Source organism: Hemiscyllium ocellatum, chromosome 10, assembly GCF_020745735.1.
Source record: "Hemiscyllium ocellatum isolate sHemOce1 chromosome 10, sHemOce1.pat.X.cur, whole genome shotgun sequence".
Classification (NCBI taxonomy): domain Eukaryota; kingdom Metazoa; phylum Chordata; class Chondrichthyes; order Orectolobiformes; family Hemiscylliidae; genus Hemiscyllium; species Hemiscyllium ocellatum.
Window position 1 is genome coordinate 102,006,008 of NC_083410.1, and position 19,869 is coordinate 102,025,876.

Consider the following 19,869-nt stretch of genomic DNA (forward strand, 5'->3'; position numbering starts at 1 on the left):
CCACTTATAATGCCATGTTGTTAGGTACAAATCTTAGATACAAAAAGAGGACTAAAAATGAATAGTAGTTGCATTACTTTGCAGTGATCTATTGTATAAGTTAGAAATATGACAGCTATAGATATCTCTCTAAAACTGCTACTTTGCTGAATTTAATAGTCCCCCCAGACCAAATTCCAAGTCTGCAAGGCAAAGCTTTCACATGCCAGAAGCTAATAAATTTAGAAAGAGAGGAGCCTCCATTAAAACTCAGCACAGCATGCCCTCTGAATGTCTGCTGCAGTTGAGTCTATCACAGCTGGTTCTCCCCTCCCTTACAAAGCCGGTGGTCTGGTTCAAACCTGGTTTGGAGAGCCGTGTAAATGCTTGGTGCATGATGCTTGTTGCTGTGATCGAGTCAGCCACAGAACAGCCAATATCTTTCATTCGCAGCTCAGAGCAGGGACATGCTGCCGCAAAGCCACTTGTTTCTGAGCAGTAAAAGCAAGAGCTGGAGAATAATTAGAGATAGAGGGACCAAAGTGCTTAAGGGAGAGTTAATATGCTTCGATTTCTCCCCCTCACTTGAACAAAATGTCTGAATAAGTAAACCAGGCAGGAGCTCTGCAATATAAAAGGTCACCTACCTTGTGGGTCTGCCTTCTTGTACGCATTCCCAGCATCCACAAAACTGGTGGCAGCATCGTGTTTGCTTTGTAACTGTAGGTGCAGTTTGGCGGCTTGGCAAAACGCATTCCCTGCAGCTGGTCAATGCAAAGAAAACAGTAACATCTACTGCACGTCAGCACATGGTGAAATAGTAACATTACCTATGGAATCTAAGGAGAGTCAGAACATCTAAACACGTTATAAGTTATGACTTTGGCAATGATTAAATGCTAGAAGAAAGTGAGGACTGCAGATGCTGGAGATGGGCAGCACGCTGGCACAGTGGTTAGCACTGCTGCCTCACAGCGCCTGAGACCCGGGTTCAATTCCCGACTCAGGCGACTGACTGTGTGGAGTTTGCACGTTCTCCCCGTGTCTGTGTGGGTTTCCTCCGGGTGCTCCGGTTTCCTCCCACAGTCCAAAAGATTGCAGGTCAGGTGAATTGGCCATGCTAAATTGCCCGTAGTGTTAGGTAGGGGTAAAGTGTAGGGGTATGGGTGGATTGCGCTTCGGCGGGTTGGTGTGGACTTGTTGGGCCGAAGGGCCTGTTTCCACACTGTAAGTCTAATCTAATCTAATCATCCAAGGAGCATGAGCCCTTCTTCAGGATGCTCTCTTCCTCCCTCTACAAGGATTAACCTTGGATGCTGCCTGACCTGCTGTGCTTTTCCAGCAACACATTTTCAGCTCTGATCTCCAGCATCTGCAGTCCTCACTTTCTCCTCGAAGATTTTAACCTACTGCGAATCCTCTTGTAAGGATGCCTTCCTTGAAGAAGCTCTCTTCCTCCCTCTGCAATGATTAAATGCTCTCAGGCTGATCGACGGTTCTAAATGTAGGAGTAAATTACTGCAGATGCTGGAATCTGCACTGAAAGCAACAAATGTTGCAGATCACAGCAGGTCAGACAGCATCGTTGAATAGAGAGCAGAGCTGAAAATGTGTTGCTGGAAAAGCGCAGCAGGTCAGGCAGCATCCAAGGAACAGGAAATTCGACGTTTTGGGCATAAGCCCTTCATCAGGAAGGGCTTATGCCCGAAATGTCGAATTTCCTGTTCCTCGGATGCTGCCTGACCTGCTGCGCTTTTCCAGCAACACATTTTCAGCTCTGATCTCCAGCATCTGCAGACCTCACTTTGTCCTTGAATAGAGAGCAATCTAACATTTTTTTAGTCTAGATGACCCTATCGTAGCTGACTCTGAAGAAGAGTCAACTAGACTCAAAATGTTAGCATACTCCCTCTCCATGGATGCTGTCTGACCCACTGGGATCTCCAGCATTTGTTGTTAGCTGTCAACAGTTCCACTCTACAGTAACACACAGTATCAGGACACATGGACATGTTTTGATGTGTATTTTAATTTGTCAACACAACAGCATTACTTCATATCAACGATATTATAATATCTGCTCTTCATAGTTCCTCTGTGCTGCAGTGTATGGTGGCTCATCTAAATAATGAGTTCATGCAGCTTCGTTTGTGGGTGTTGGGATGGTTGCTTCTGTAGTTCAGTATTTGGTCCATATGTTTTTTTCCTGTAGACATTGGTTTTGTCTACACACTGCAATGTAGAAGAAAATCATCTATATTGTGTATTCAAAAAGAACGGGTCAATGACCACGGTCCACCAATTTCTCAACAAGCCCAAACGAGCAGACAAAACACATCCAGAAACCCTAGCCACTCACCCCTACATCAAAGACATATCAGACACGACTGCCAGACTACTCAGACCTCTTGGCATCATGGTAGCCCACAAACTCACCAACGCACTAAAAACAGCAGTTAACGAACTTAATAGACCCTATACAGACAACAAGCAAACCAAACATCATTTACAAAATACCATGCAAGAACTGTAGCAAACACTACATTGGACAAACAGGCAGAAAACTAGCCACCAGGATACATGAACATCAACTAGCCAGAAAAAGACATGATCCACTCTCACTAGCATCCTTTGACTGGGACGACACATCCGTCCTAGGACAAGCCAAACAGAGACACACGAGAATTCCTAGTAACATGGAATTCCAAATGGAATTCGATCGCAAAACATGTTGATTTGGACCCCATCTACCACCCTCTGAGAAAAAGAACAGGAAATGACATCACCAACCCAAGGAAAGTGAAACAGCTAAACAGAAAGCGGGACATAGCACAAGTGTTTCACTGGAGGCTCACTGAAGATGTTACTTAGTAAGGTGACGAAATGTTTGAAAATGAACCTTCCAACTCAGCGAGCAAACTTACATTCAGGACCTCAACCGGAGCTAAAAATCTTCTCAAAACTCGCAAACTTGGATTGTGTTTGCTAAAGCATTGGAGGTGGGGAGGGCTACCTGGTAGAAGTATATAAAGTTATGAGAGGGTAGATAATTGGATCTCTTCTCCCCCAGAGTGGAAATTTCAAATAACTTGGGGGCATAGGTTTAGAGGAGATGTGCAAGGCGAGTCTTTATGTTAAAAACACAGAGGTGGTAAGTGCCATTTACACACTGCTAGGGGAAATGTTGGAAACAGTTATGAAGGCAACATTTAGACAGACACATGAGCAGGCAGGGGATAGTGGGATATAAACCACGTGCAGATAGATGGGGTTAATTTAGAGTGCACCACAGTCAATACATATACAGTAGGCTAAAGGCCTAATCCTGTCCTACATAATATCTTTAAGAGATATCCTCTGTCCAGAATGAATGTCTAGTTGAAACAGCTTAAAGAAAAATATCATTTGAAAATTTTAAGCATTCAACTACGTGTGGTGATTTTTAGTCTACAATGTTTATAAATGCCCATAGAAATATCTTGGAAAGTCCAGAGTGCCTAATTCCATCATTTACCCCTTCAATCAATATAATTTACCCACAGCAACAAACTGGTATTAAACACACAATTATCTCATTTATTCACCAGTCTGAACAAGATTTCTACCAAAAATGTTCACAGCATTGTCATTCATTTGTATTTTGAAAGTTTAAAAATCCTGAATCACAACCAAAGGATATGGGGGTTGCTAATTTTTATGACCCATTACTATCTGATCAGAATATGCAGCGATTTTGTGATATCTTCACATGTTCTATTGCAAGCATTTCCTGTACTGAAAATGTTTATTTTTAACCCTTTTGTCACTTTGTTTTCCTGTTTCAATCACTAAGTGACTGCTTAAACCAACTTAGAAGATGAACTATGCTGGAGATCAGTTTGTTCACTGAGCTGCAAGGGTCATTTTCGTGAAAGTGAACCTTCCTGCTCAGCAAGCAAATTTACACCCAGAACCTCAACCTGAGCTACAAATCTTTTCAAAACTCACTAATGAACTATGCTTTCCTAATAGCTCTGCTTATTAAGGTTAGGATGTTTCACTGTGTTACGCAGAGACGTCCTTGTTAGAAAGATGAAAGGCCTCAAAAATTCCCTGGATAATAGGTAAATAAAGTTGTAGGGCTTTTGAGGCATATTGGAAGTGTCCCTATCTTTGGGTCAGATGGTCTAGGTTTAAATCCTACCTATTTCAAGCATGTGACATAACATTTCTGAACAGGTTGATTAAAAATAGCTGAAGCAAAATAGTTAATCAGCCCAGGGTTCCTGCTGCTGATGATATGCAATAATACTGCTCGGGATTTGCGTTTGTGAAAGCAGGTGAAGATTTTGATTAACAGATTTCTCCAGTTTCCTCATTTCCCCTCCCCCCACCTTGTCTCAGTCGGTTCCCTCAACTCAGCACCGCCCTCCTAACCTGCAATTTTCTTCCTAACCTCTCCGCCCCCATCCCACTCCGGCCTATCACCCTCACCTTGACCTCCTTCCACCTATCACATCTCCATCGCCCCTCCCCCAAGTCCCTCCTCCCTACCTTTTATCTTAGCCTGCTTGGCACGCTCTCCTCATTCCTGATGAAGGGCTTATGCCCGAAATGTCGAATTTCCTATTCCTTGGATGCTGCCTAACCTGCTGTGCTTTAACCAGCAACACATTTTCAACGAAGATTTGGATTACCTTCCCACACACATTCAAACTGTGAGCACACATTGACTATCCAAACTCACAAGGGAGTGGCTAAAAAAGCATCAACTCTGAAGAGTCATACCAGACTCAATACCTTAGACTTGTTTCGCATTCCACAGAGGCTGCCAGACCTGCTGAGTTTTTCCCAGCATTCTCTGTGTTGGTTACGGAATGGTTATATTTGGGTGATCTTCTTCGAGAAGGATTGGTGCCCTGCTATAAAACCCTAGAAACCAAGGCAAGACCTTTAGGTGAAAAGGGGGAGAAAACAATGAAATATTCGCAGTAAATGCAGATGGGGAAGAAAGCAAATGTGACAAATGGTGTTTGTAACTGGAGATTACATACTGTCCTCATAGGAATGGTCAACTATAGAAAGCATACATATTTATTAACCAAGAAGGGCTTATGCCCGAAACGTCGATTCTCCTGTTCCTTTGATGCTGCCTGACCTGCTGTGCTTTTCCAGCAACACACTTTTAAGCTATATTTATTAACCAACCCAATATCACTCTCAATTTCTCCCTAGAATTTAGAAGAATGAAAAGGGATCTGATAGAAACCCATAAAATTCTAACAGGACCAGATGAAAGATGGTGGAAAAGTCCAGAACCAGGATTTATAGTTTAAGAATAAGGGGTAAACCTTTTAGGACTGAGGTGAGGAGAGATATCTTCACCCAGAGAGTGACAAGCCTGTGGAATTCACTACCACAAAAAGTGGTTGAGGACAAAACACTTTTCGAGAAGGAGGTAGATATAGCACTTGTGGCTAAGAGGATCAAGGGATATGGGGAAGAGCGAGAGAGAGCGAGAGAGAGGGAGGGAAAGAGAGGGAGAGAGACCGCGAGGGAGAGGGAGAGAGAGAGAGCGTGAGGGAGAGGGAGAGAGAAGGAGAGAGGGAGAGCGAGGGAGAGCGAGGGCGAGGGAGAGCGAGGGAGAGCGAGGGAGAGCGAGGGAGAGCGAGGGAGAGCGAGGGAGAGCGAGGGAGAGCGAGGGAGAGCGAGGGAGAGCGCACGCGCAAGGGTGACACCAGTTTCAAAGACCCTTTCACTACACTTTAAACTATCCCCAACCCCACCAGCATGTCCCAGACCATTTTCAAGAAGATAGATCTAAACAAAAATTTTACACAAAGGTACACACTATGATAAAGACTGGAGAGAAAGAGATTAAATCTCAATCATTCCTTGCTTTAGTTGTTCTTTAAGAGACAACCCAGGCTGAAAACAATGACTGATTGGCTCAAATTACAGCTAGGTGGTGTATAAATATAAGCCCCATATTTGCAGATAATATTACTCATCTATAATGCTCTAACCATTGTGCTTGTGATGGCATGATCAAGTGAGCAGGAGTCCCCCAAGAGGGAAGTGATGGTACTGCATTAGTATTGAAGTCTGGCTGAAGTTTGTTGGAAGCCAAAAGGAGATATAGTCACTAAATAAATAAATGCATAAAATGGTTTCTAATCCAGAGAAGGTCAAGGAGAGACCCCATTAGCAGCATTCTAAATCAGGAGAAGTCTTCTTGAGCAAGAAAATGTTTCCTCTGCTAATTTGGTAACCAAAAGTTGTAGATCTAAAGCTCAATGGAACTCAATTATATTGTAGATGGTGAAGGTCCAAAGTTTGAGATTATGTTTTAACTAGACTGTTCTAACTTTTTTTTAAAAAAATGCATATATTCTCAAATTCTGACAAGCAAAATTAAGATTAAAATGAAGGTTTACTTCTTGTTGGGACTTACCGGACATAAGGGAATTTAGTTCAGAGGAATGTTACCTGATTTCTCTCCACAGATGCTGCCAGACGTGCTGAGTTTTCTAGCAATTTCTGTTTTTGTTTGTGAAGGGAATTTAATGGTTAACTGAAGCACATTGTAATGGATTTAGATTATAATTGACAAGAAAAAGCTACAGAATAATTAAACAGTCCCCCTCACTCACACAGAATCATTACCTTAAAGGCATTTCAAGAATGGACAGCGAGATCAGATTCTACTCCGAGTGACTAAAAGGCAATTGGACACTGCAAGAGGGTTCAATTCCAGCCTCGGGCGACTGTCTCTGTGGAGTTTGCACATTCTCCCCGTGTCTGCATGGGTTTCCTCCAGGTGCTCCGTTTCCTCCCACACAGTGCACAGACATGCAGGTTAGGTGAATCGGCCATGCGAAATTGCCCAAAGTGTTAGGCGTATTAGTCAGGGGTAAATACAGGGTAGGGGAATGGGTCTGGGTGCGATACTCTTCAGAAGGTCGATGTGGACTTGTTGGGCTGAAGGACCTATTTCCCATACTATAGGGAATCAAATCTAACCTAATCTAATCCAATCCAAAAAAAAGGAATTATTTGCAGGGTGATTGAGAAGAAAGGTTAGGATGTGGGATGGAACTGGGCAGCTCCTTCAACAAGCTGACACTGCTCCTGTACAAGGAGCCCAAGGGGCATCATTCTACGCTGCCAGTCTTCATCTGTCACCAAAACTCCATATCAGCGCTAAGAACAATAAAGCAGACTGGTAGGAAAACAACTGATTATGCAACCAATTTCAACAATACACACTACCCTCATGATCTTACAATGACAGAACACGATGGTGATCACACTCTAATCCACTGCAATCCTAGATTTTGTACAAAACTTGATTTCAGACTTAAAGCAACCGAATCAGAAAATACTCAGAGGAAATGGGGATATTAATTTCAGGAAAACAGCAGAGATAAGAGAACACAATGAAAAGATTTGCAAAATAAACTTATTTTGAAATTGCATCTGGAATGACAAACGATGGATGAAATGGAGCATTGTGAAACATAACAGTAAACACAGAACAAAAAAAAAACTGCAATCACAAGTGTACACATTTTAGCACGGGAGGGCAAAATATGTCAATGCCTGCTTGGAGGGCCAAAGGGAATGTTCCTGTGTTGTATTGAATGGAACAGATTCAGCCCGGGAAAAATTAAGGGAAAGCTGGTAGCAATGGTTGGCATGTCACTCTGAATGTGCAGATCACATACTAAAATTAATCAATGCTACGGTTAATGGCATGTTAAGTTTACCATTAAGTTTAAGAATATATAACTGAAAGGCACTGATGGTGTAGATACTTGGTCCACGTGGCATAGGTACACCCACAGTGATGTTAGGAAGAGAATAAAAGCTTGTGAGCCATTGACAATGGAATGGCGATGGAATTAGTTCCACATCTTGGTAATGTGGATTGAAGGGGAGCCTGCTGGATAACAGCCTACACATTAACAGCACAGAGGTGGAACGAGTGGAGAATGTCAAGCTCCTGGGAGTGGCCATCCACAACAAGCTTTCTTGGACTCTTCATGTGGACGCACTTTTTACAAAGGCCCAACAACGTCTCTTCTTCCTCAGGCAACTGAGGAAATTTGGCATGACGGTGAATACCCTTACCAATTTTAATAGGTGAGCCATCAAGAGCATTCTGTCTGGATGTATCACTACCTGGTATGGCAACTGTACCTTTCAAGATCGGAGACGGTTACAGAGAGTGGTGAACGCGGCCTGGACAATCACAAAGGCCAACCTCCCATTTATAGAATCCATCTACCAGGCCCAATGTCAAGGAAAGGCCACCAGCATTCTCAAAGATCCATTCCACCCTAGCAATGTTTTTCTACAACCTCTACCAGTAGGGAGAAGGTACAGAAGCCTGAACACTCACACCAGCCGGTTTTGTAACAGTTTCTACCCTGCTTTTGTTAGAATACTGAATGGACTCAAACTCTTAGCATTCGCCTGTATCTGTGTTTTTGTTTTTGCCACTGTTTATCTATTATTTACTATCTATGCAGCTTAACTCTGATCTGCCTGTGTTGCTCACAAGACGAAGCCTCGGTACATGTGACAATAAATTCAATTCAGGTGATGGGGTTTCTATGTGCCACTACCCTTTGTGCAGAGTGCTACATGCATTCAGTGGCAGGATTTTCCCTCTGATCCCCATCAACTTCTGTTTTGCCAGAGCTCACTGATGTCCCCCTCTGTCAAATAGTGCTTTAATGACAAGAGCAACCATTCTAACCACATCTGCTTTACATACATTGGAAAGGTTTTTTTTAAAAAAAAATTAAAATAGTGAAACTAGGAATGAAGAGGAAAGGATATCTCCTGTGAGCAAAGAATAGATAATCCTTAAGACTTGCAGTCCAGAAGGAAAGTAACTTAGAAAGGGGATTTTGTGGGGGTGGGAAGGGGTCATGAAAAAATATTAAACATATTAACATGGTGAATCCAAATTACTACTATAAAGCTAGCTTTGTAAGTAGAACAAAATGGCACAAATGGGAATTGGTAAGAATCCAAACGAAATTATGAAAAATCTCTATCTCAATGATTTAGGACTCTATATCTTGATGATTAAGCAATCAGTTAGTAACGTTAGCAGATGCTCAAAAATCAAATACTTAGGATATTGAAATGAATGTTGATAGTCCAAATTATTTTCTCTCATTTCCTTGCCCTTGTCGCAGTTCTGAAGAAGCACATCAGACTCAAAATGTGACTGCTGCTTCTCTCCCGACAGACGTGCTGAGTTTCTCTAGAGCTTTCTGTCTGTATTCTTGTCCCTGACTTCCCTGTAAAGGGGCAGGGTTCCATGTAACAATGTTCAAAACATACCGTGCTGTAACCAAATAAAATCAATCAATCTCCTGTACAAAGATTATGTATAATCTAGTTTATTAGAACACCGGGTATTTCAACATTGACCAGTAAAGCTGTTGCAGTGACAGGTCCAGCACGCCACCTCACTGTGGTTCGGATTCATTCTGGCAAATAACAAGAACAGAATGGGACTGTACAGGACATCGGGTGGGCCACGTTTAGAATACAGCATTCAGATCCAGTCTCCCTGCTACAGGAAAGATGTCGTGAAACTTGAAAAGGTTCTGAAAAGATTTACAGTTTGAGCTGCAGAGAGAGGCTGAATAGGCTGGGACTAATTCACCTGAAGCATCGGAGGCCGAGGGGTGGCTTTATAGCAGTTTATAAAATAATGAGGGGTACAAGTAAGGTGCATGGCAGAGGTCTTTTACCTATGGTGAGGGATTTCAAGTCTAGGGGACTATTTTTAAAGGTGAGGGGAGAAAGATTTAAAAAAAGACATAGGGGCAATTTTTCTTTTCTTACACACTGCATGGTTCATGTATGGAATGAACTTCCAGAGGAAGTGGTGGATGCAGGTACAGTTACAACATTTAAAAGATGTTTAGAGAAGTTCATGAATAAGAAATATACAGAGTGATATGGGCCAAGCACAGGCAGGTGGGACTAATTTAGTTTGGGATTAGGGTCAGCATGCACTAGTGGAACTGAAGGGTCTGTTTCCATGCTGTTTGACTCTATGGCTTTAGTAGTTATTACAGATGAATAGATTGACTGTAGGTAAACAACTATGAACTGTCAATGTGTAATACTACTAATTCAAGACTTTCCATTCCCTCCACACAGACAGACAGAGACACACAAAGAAAAATTGGTGTTATGGATGGAGGTGAAAAAAAAGGATGGGGGAGCATTCCAATGGACCCAGTACACAGGGTTTGCTCAGACGATCATTTTGTTTTCCAGGATTTTCTGCTTTTCATGCTCTTCTCCAGGTACTTTTTACTTCTCCGCAGGAGTCTCAGGCAATTGGTCCATTAACTACAAAGTCTCTTTGTTACTTCCTAACAGCCATAGCTTACAATAACTGGTGAGGAGAAATAAATTGTCTTTCTTCAGGCTTTAAATATTTTACTGGAGAAAAAAGATGCACCTCCTCTCTCTTCAGCTGTGCAAAGTCTTTTGCCAGCATCATTCACACCCACAAGTTGGTCATCTCTACAAGAATCAGATTGTTCTCACCATGCCTATGGCATTCACAATTGGTCACAACTCCACAAACCAATCAGCAACCTGTTGCTGGCCGAATCTTACTTGATACCCATCCCCTTGCTTCTGGTCCATCAACAAACAGCCTTGAACACTGAAGCAATGTGAACATGAATTAGAATAATTTAGTTTCAGCAGCACTTTTATCCCCAAAATGTCAGCAATTCCTCCCTCAGTTCCTTGCTCTAGAACAGTCCTTATTCCATTTCAGTAAACAATTAAACATATAAGAAAAATAAAGCATTGTGCTTACATTAAATAAAGAATGTCTATTTACTTGACAGCTGGACTAGTCTAGTTGACCTCTCTCAATTCATGCTCCTATTCAATAGATGAATTATTGTGGGGCTTTGCAGAGAGATCAGAATGAAGTAATATCTCCAGAATAAAAAAAAGAAACAAAAAATCTACAAAAAGTAGGAACAACATTTGGAACGAATATTCCAGGTCAATGACTTTTGTCAGCAGTTCTGGCAAATGGTCAACAATATTACATGTTAACTCCATTTCTCTCTTTCCTGAAACCTGCTGAATACTCCCATGAGTTTCTTTTTATAATTTCAAATTTTGAAGTATCCCCAATATTTAGATCTGGGCCTCTCTGTGGGACAGCACAGTGGTTAGCACTGCTTCCTCACAGCACCAGAGACGCTGGTTTAATTCCAGCCTTTGGCGACTGTGTGCGTGGAGTTTGCACATTCTCCCCATATCTGCATGAGTTTCCTCTGGGTATTCTGGTTTCCTCCCACAGTTCAAAGGTGTGCAGATTAGGTGGATTCGCCATGTTAAATTGCACATAGCCTGCGCATCCCTGGAGACTACGTGCATTAGTCACAGTCAGAGATGTACAGCATGGAAACAGACCCTTCGGTCCAACCGCCCATGCCAACGAGATATCCCAACCCAATCTAGTGTCACCAGCCAGCATCCAGCCCACACCCCTCCAAACCCTTCCTATTCATATACCATCCAAATGCCTCTTAAATGTTGCAATTGTATCAGTCTCCACCACTTCCTCTGGCAGCTCATTCCATACATGTACCACCCTCTGTGAAAAAGTTGCCCCATAAATCTCTTTTATACCTTTCCCCTCACACCCTAAACCTATGCCCTCTAGTTCTGGACTCCCTGACCCCAGGGAAAAGACTTTGCCTATTTGCCCTATCCATGCCCCTCATAATTTTGGTAAACCTCTATAAGGTCACCCTTCAGCATCCAACTCTCCAGGGAAAACAGCCTCTCCCTATAGCTCAAATCCTCCAACCCTGGCAACATCCTTGTAAATCTTTTCTGAACCCTTTCAAGTTTCACAACATCTTTCCGAAAATATAGGGGGATGCTCTTTGGAGGATCAGTATGGACTCAATGGGCTGAATAGCCTGCTTCAAACTGTCGGGATTCTGTGATTTCATGAATTTATTTGTGTGGAGGAAGGAAGCAAAATTCCCATATGAAAGGACAGTGAAGAAAATTAAATGCTGAAGCTAAATTGGTAAACCTAAGTTTGTTTTTGACATAGTACACTGCCGTGTTGTATGATAATCCATCTGAATGGCAAACTGTGTTTCAAGCTATAAGTTGAGTTGTCAGCTTGAATGCATGTAGCTACACACACAATGCCTGTCAATTCACAAGCAGAAAGATACAAGTATAAAAAATAATCAAGATTGAGTTGAAGTTATTTTCAATAAGATCAAGCTTAACAATAGATTGTGCAAATTGGTGTCAAAACCCAAGAGATAATTTTGTGCTTCAAGTCGAATTTCATTTCACATCTGCTGGCATGTGGTGGATGATGTTATTTTGAAATCCTGTTTTTACAGAAGATCTCAATCATAGCCCATTGTTGTAGCTTGATTTATACAGTGTGACATTATACACACTAAGGCTACTTTAACGTTAATGCCCAAGAATGCAAATTCTTGGTTGGTTTGGAAAATGATGAACTGGGTTTACATGTCTTCATGTCTGGTCTAAACACCTCTAAGCACAACACGCTGATACTTAAAAGGCAAGACGCATTTGAATAAATAACACTGATCAAAACCCGAATTGCCTTCCAAACTCTCAGAACGCTTCACCGATTCATTGGTGTATGATTACTGCCAAACATCACAGTTAATCCCCTAATCTCCTTTCATCCATTTTGTGGTTTCTTAACATCCTCCAACTGCAGATTTATTTTTATGTTTAACTCCTAAAGTAGATCTATCTTTTTTAAAAAATAATCTGTTCTTCCATCAACCCACAAGATCCTAAATACTGCGCATGCTTGTTGGATGTTAAATTTAGCTTGCAAATGGATGATGATTGCAAGAATATTTTTTACAGATACTTCATTTTAAAAATATTTAAAGTCCCTTCCTTCATGCTTTGAAATCAATTACTTCCAGAAATAAGCAATTAACAAACAGAAACAAAATCAACTGTGAGGTGCATTCTAATTGGTGAAATTGGCGAGCAATACCAGGAATATCATTCTGTGGTGTTCCCTTATTAGGGCAGCACAGTGACTCAGTGGTTCCATTCTACCCTCAGGCAACTGTCTGTGTGGAATTTCTACATTCTCCCAGTGTCTGTGTGGGTTTCTTCCCACAGTCCAATGATGTGCAGATTAGGTGGATTCCACCATGGTGTCCAGGAACTTTCAGGCTAGGTGGATTAACCATGGTAAATGCAGAATTATGGGCATAGTGTAATGGGTCATGTTTGGATGAGATGCTCTTTTGAGGGTCCGGTGGGCTGAATGGCCTCTTTCCACACTGTAAGGGTTCTATGGGTCAGTAGTCAAAAAGGGTGGTGCTGGAAAAGCACCAGCAGGTCAGACTGCATCGAAGGAGCAGAAGAGTTGACGTATCAAGCATAAGCAAGTCATGAGGAGTGTGGAGGGGGAAGATATGGATGAGAGATAAATAGGGGATGGGGGAGGGAGCATGTGTGAAGGCGATACATGAATGCAGGTGCGAGGCAACTGTGATAGATTGGTAGGGAGGGTGGAGCAGATAGGTGGGAAGGAAGATGGACAGGTGGGATAGGTCAAGAGGGCAAGGCCAGGTTGGATCTAAGATGAATTGGGGGGGTGCAGAGATTTGGAAACTAGTGAAGTTGACGTTGATGCCGTGTGGCTGAAGGGTTGAGGATCAGTAGTCACACATACAAAACACAGTCTCTAGACCGGAAACATTAACCCTGATTTCTCTCCACATACCCTGCCAGACCTGCTGAGTTTTCCCAGCAATTTCTGTTTTTGTTTCTGATTTCCATAGTTGTTTATTTTTTTTCCCCCAGTAGCCACACACATGCTTGGCTGCACAGTGACTTACTTTTGACAGAAAACCAGTGGTACAGTGACATAAACCAGAGGCAGTCTGTGCATCTGTCACTCCAGCAGATGTGGAAGAAGGCAGCAAGCTCCACATCTGCAAATCAACTACATAATCACTTCCTCTGAAATGCACAAACTTCGCAGAATTTTAATTCCACACAATCAAATCTCGACCCTGTCTTGCACCAGATCTATCGATTATAGCTGCACTACAAATGCTAAGGGTTTATGTTACTGGAGGCAAACTGCATATCATAAAAGGTCTCTTCAGTGATCACTTGACGGGCCTATAGAAATATGGGGAATCCTCCGAACCAGTATACAGGTACCCATGGACTATTTCAACTACTGTAATATCACCAATGATAATTTCAACTATAAATTATGAGGCCCATGCAGCTTAACCCTACTTAAGGGACAGAAATCTTATTCTCTTAGAACATCAAATGCTGGGCCTGATTGTTTAAGTGTAATGATCACTTTTGCTTTGAAACTTTTAATAGCAGCAACATTGAGATAGCAAGCACCCTGTAAATTGTAATCCAGGTTGAAATAAGCAACTCACCACTCCAGTTTTTAGCCATCTTGAACATGTTTGCAGCTCTGGCGAACATTTCACATGCCTCTTCCACTCTTGTGTTGCCTCTGTGAAGTAATACAACATTAAAAGATTTAACATACCACGAAATTTTGTGCCATTTAAATGCCTGAAGAGTTCTGTCTTGCCCCTCGACTTTCCAAACATTGTCACAATCAAGATTGGAGATGTGTTTGTACAACATACAAAACACAAACAGGCGTAGACCATTCTGCCCCTCTGCTGTTGCTTGACTCAGTAAAGGTCGCAGCTGGATCAGTGGTGCTGGAAGAGCACAGCAGTTCAGGCAGCATCCAACGAGCAGCGAAATCGATGTTTCGGGCAAAAGCCCTTCATCAGGAATATTCCTGATGAAGGGCTTTTGCCCGAAACATCGATTTCGCTGCTCGTTGGATCCTGCCTGAACTGCTGTGCTCTTCCAGCACCACTGATCCAGAATCTGGTTTCCAGCATCTGCAGTCATTGTTTTTACCTCAAAAGGTCACATCTGATATATTTGGGTTTCAAATTCCACACTCCCATCTGCTCCTAATAACCTTTGATCCTAACAAGAATTTAAGAAACTCGGATCAAATATATTCAGTGACCCTCCACTTTGAGGCAGAGAGTTCCAAAGTTCCACAACCCTCAGAAAAATAATTCTCCTTATCTCTGTTCTAAAAAAAAGTGACCTAAAACCCTGTACTGTGTCCAGTTCTGGTCACCCTGTTATAGGAAGGATATTATTAAGCTGGAGAGGGTTCAGAAGAGATGTACCAGGATGTTGCCAGGAATGGAGGGCTTGAGGGTTGAGGGGTGATCTTATAAGGTCATGAGGGGTATAGATAGGGTTAATGGTAGATATCTTTGCTCTAGGATGGGGGATTTCAAGGCTAGGGGTGATATTTTTAAGGTGAGAGGAGAAAGATTTAAAAAGGATGTGAGGGGCAATTTTTAAGACAGTGTGGTTCTTATGTGTAATGAACTTTCAGAGGAAGTGATGGATGCAGGTACAGTTACAATGTTTAATAGACATTCAGATAAGTACATGAATAAGTATTGTTTGGAGGGATGTGGGTCAAGCACAGGAACTAGTTTAGTTTGGGATTATGGTCAGCAAGGACTGGTTGGATCGAAGGGTCTGTTTCTGTGCTACATCACTCCACAGTTCAGAATTCATCTGCAAGAGATAACATCCTTACACATCCATCTTGTCGAGAAAATTTGGATCTTATACACTTCAATCATCAAGTCACCCCTCTCTCGAGTGAAAAACTAACCCAGTCTGTTCATCCTCCCGTCGAAAATAAAACCCAGGCATCAATCTCCTCTCAACTGCCTCTAAAAGTAATTACATCCTTTCTTAAATGAAGCAACCAAAACTGCACACAGTGATGTGGTCTCACCAATTCTGTTCCTCTCATAATAATGAATAGCATGCCAGCAACCATTTTAATCACTTGCTGTAGCTGCATACGAACTTAAATTGAGACAAGCAACATTAAGTGTGTTTCCCAGTGTTGCTGCACCTTAGTACACTCCTACCAATCCCATGTGATCCTTGATGGAAATGTATGTATTTGATCCAACTGCAATACAATTATGTTGATGAGTTCCCAGACACACCTCAACACTCAACAGTGTGTGTTTCCCAACAGGTGATCAGCAGGCTGATCTTTGCTTTCTTCATCCATTTCTACATTGACGCCTATTCAGTAGCAATCTTTGCTGACATTGTGCCCAAAATATTAAAGCCCATGCAAAGTCAGGGATGAAATATAATACATTAATAAAGTAAGTCTAAAGTGCAAGAGGCATTAGTGGTCCCAGTCTATGATAGCTGTATTATTGGTACCTCAAGGCTGTGGAGGTACAGTGCAGATTAGAGACACGGGCTGTCCAAAATACAGCTCACAAAATTCAGGAAGTTCAATAGTGGGCGGCACGGTGGCACAGTGGTTAGCACTGCTGCCTCACAGCACCTCAGACCCGGGTTCAATTCCCGACTCAGGTGACTGACTGTGTGGAGTTTGCACATTCTCCCCGTGTCTGCGTGGGTTTCCTCCGGGTGCTCCGGTTTCCTCCCACAGTCCAAAGATGTGCAGGTCAGGTGAATTGGCCATGCTAAATTGCCCGTAGTGTTAGGTAAGGGGTAAATGTAGGGGTATGGGTGGGTTTCGCTTCGGCGGGTCGGTGTGGACTTGTTGGGCCGAAGGGCCTGTTTCCACACTGTAAGTCTAATCTAATCTAATCTACTGTCTATACTTACATATCTTTATCATTAGTTTGCCCTGTTTGAATTTTAGGAGATTAGAGATTTAGTTTTCACATAGATGCAATTAGAAGACTTTTTAAAAAAATGTTAAGAGTTTAAAGTAGATGCAAATGAATGGAAACATGGACTTGAACTTGCTGTGTGACAATAAAGCTTCTCAATATTAAGTGGTCTATGAAAACAATAAACTTGAGCACTCAGGATCAAACCAGGTTCTGCTAGCTCAGAAAAGATATGGTTCCCTCAGAGAGTGAACACAACAAAGGTTCACTGGATTGATTCCTAGGCTGAGAGGATTGTTCTGTGAGAAGAGTTTGAATAGAACTCAAGAGGATGCTGAGACCCCATTTCCTACTCTGGAGAGTTCAGGAGTAAGGGGCACAGTCTCAGTTGTAAACGGATAGAGGTGGCTCAAATGTATAAAATAGCATCTTAGCAGAATAATATTTTTGAAAATGTGGTTATATCTTGGAATAGTGGTTTATGACAAGAGTTTAGCCAGACCTGCCAATGTCTCAGAACACTTTATATAATAGTGTTTTGCTATTATATAATCAACATTTTAGTTTCAATATTAATTTAAACATTGAAAATAATGTACTTGCAAGAAAGTGCTTAGTTGCTCTTAAGTCTTAATAAGAACAATGTGGTGTAATATCTCTCATTAATCACCTCAAGGAATTTCCCATTGCCTGAGCAAGAAAATCCAACAAATAGCTGGAACTTATGAAAGTCCAAAGTTCAAGGACTCGGTCTTTGTTTGAGTTTATGATATCTGCTGAGGCAAATGCAGCAGCACTAAAGTTAGGTTAGAGAGGGAATGGCTTAACAGTTCCTGCTGCTAATTATTATGTCTCCAACAAAAATAGAAATTGTTGGAAAAGCTCAGCAGGTCTGACAGCATCTGTGGAGAGAAATCAGAGTTAATGTTTCAGGTTGAGTGACCCTTATTATCCAGTGTAACCACAAGTGTGTGTGTGTTTTTAGATTAGATTAGATTACTTACAGTGTGGAAACAGGCCCTTCAGCCCAACAAGTTCACACCGACCCGCCAAAGCGCAACCCACCCATACCCCTACATTTACTCCTTACCTAACACTATGGGCAATTTAGCATGGCCAATTCACCTGACCCACTGTGGGCTGTGGGAGGAAACTGGAGCACCCGGAGGAAACCCACGCAGACATGGGGAGAACGTGCAAACTCCACACAGTCAGTCGCCTGAGTTGGGAATTGAACCCGGGTCTCAGGCGCTGTGAGGCAGCAGTGCTAACCACTGTGCCACCGTGCCCCGTGTGAGAGAGAGAGAGACAGACAGACAGAGTGGGGGGAGGGATGTATGTGTGTGGGATGTGGGGTGGTGCGTGTATGTCAGGGTGCATGTGTGTATGTGGGGGGGGGGGGGCGAGGAGGGGTGGTGTCTCTATTTGGTGAATACATTATTGGAATAGGTTATGATGGCCACTCAGGCCAAATACCAGAATGGTGCACACACCTACATCACTCACATAAACAATTACCACTTTGCTGATTCAGTGGGTATATTGCTAGAAGGAAGCAGGAAGACAGAAAAGGGTTCTGAGCAAGGGTCACTCAACCTGAAACATTAACTCTGATTTCTCTCCACAGACGCTGTCAGACCTGCTGAGCTTTTCCATCAATTTCTATTTCTGCTGGAGAGAAAATGGGCACTTTTAGCCATTTCTTTCTTTAATGGGCAAATAAGGTTTAAGTTTTTTACTACACACTTGGAGACACTAATAGGAGCATTGTGAATAAACAACACAGCACTTTAGTAGCACCATTTACTTTATCCTAACTTCCAAATAATATTATTGTATTAAAAATGCTGATATAACCGGTTTACATTTCAATTATCTGCCTTCAGTTCAAATACACTAAAGTCTTTGTAGCAGCAAATTCGTTTCCTTAAAACCATAAGCGCTTGCGAGTTTTTCAGGGATTTATTAATTTACATGCGACTACTCCTGGTCAGCAGCCGTACAACTCGCGAACTGAATCCCAAATCAGGAGTGTATCGAGAGGCGAAGGTGCAATGTTATGCAATGGAACCTCACACATCCAGTAACAGTGCCAGAACAGCCTCCAACAGCCAGCACCAGTGACTGGACAGCTACCGTAACCTTGAACTGCCACACTTGACGCATAGATCCTCTGCAACTGGCCTTTGTTGCAATCTTGCTGGACAGAATTAAAATATTATCCCCACCCACACCACACCCCCAAACAAGAAAAAAAAATGTCTAATTCCCAATGAGTGATGATTATATAATTTACCCGTACGGTCCTGACACTGCAGATTGTCGGAAAGGAGAAATATTACCAATCCTCTCAGATCCCTTCATATCCTAGTAAAACAAAACATAAATCCGAAATTATCCCATTACCCTCCTCTGGGAGGTTAGAAAAAATGGCAGCTAGCGAGCACTGCAGTATTTTCAGTGGAGGCTTCGTCTGCGGAATGCTTCAGAATAACTCCCCCACAGATGCAATATTTAAAAACAAAACCCAGGAATATTTTGTATATCTTTTGTTGAAAAATGCATGACCAATAGACTTTAACAATGCAAAGAGTCAGTGTGTATTAACCCCAAGACTGTTGTTGCTAGAAGGGCTGTCCTCCCCCCTCAAAATAAAACACAAGGTACACAAAACTAAACTGATGCTGCTCTTACCCAAATAAACCTCCAAGAAAGGAATGCGATGATTTCACCTTTTTCTCTGCATCAGCCATCAGTTGCATGGCTTCTTTCTCTTTTCCAGAATTATCCATTTTTTAAAAAATGTTGCGTCTCTTCTTTTTCAATGCAACATATAATTTATTGCCAATGCAGACTCAATCCTTCGCCTAGCTTTGCAGATACTACAAGCTATTTTCTCTCTCTCTCTATCCCTCTACCCTTTGCCCAGTTAAGAGCTGAGCCTCTTTAATCCGCCCACAGGACAAGACGGCGCAGCGCCTGAGCCCCTGACTCCGCCAGCTGATCGGAGGCCACGCCCCCTCCCCGTGGACCAGCCGCCGCGCGAAGCATGCCGGCTATTGTAGTCCTATCTCTCCCAGCGCTTCCAGTACTTCCGGCGCCCGACCGGCAGCTGCAG

General features: G+C 42.4%; 1 protein-coding gene across 1 annotated transcript in view; it reads right to left on the bottom strand.

Annotated features, from left to right (window-relative positions):
• LOC132819517 (beta-soluble NSF attachment protein) overlaps positions 1 to 19,543 on the bottom strand; it is a 44,651-nt gene extending 25,108 nt beyond the window's left edge. Inside the window, exons 1-3 of the mRNA XM_060831070.1 lie at positions 19,446 to 19,543; positions 14,463 to 14,542; positions 627 to 743 (exon numbers count right to left, since the gene is read on the bottom strand). Of these exons, the coding sequence (XP_060687053.1) occupies positions 627 to 743; positions 14,463 to 14,542; positions 19,446 to 19,543 (295 nt within the window). The remainder of the gene's footprint in view (positions 1 to 626; positions 744 to 14,462; positions 14,543 to 19,445) is intronic.
• Between the last annotated feature and the right edge of the window lie 326 nt (positions 19,544 to 19,869).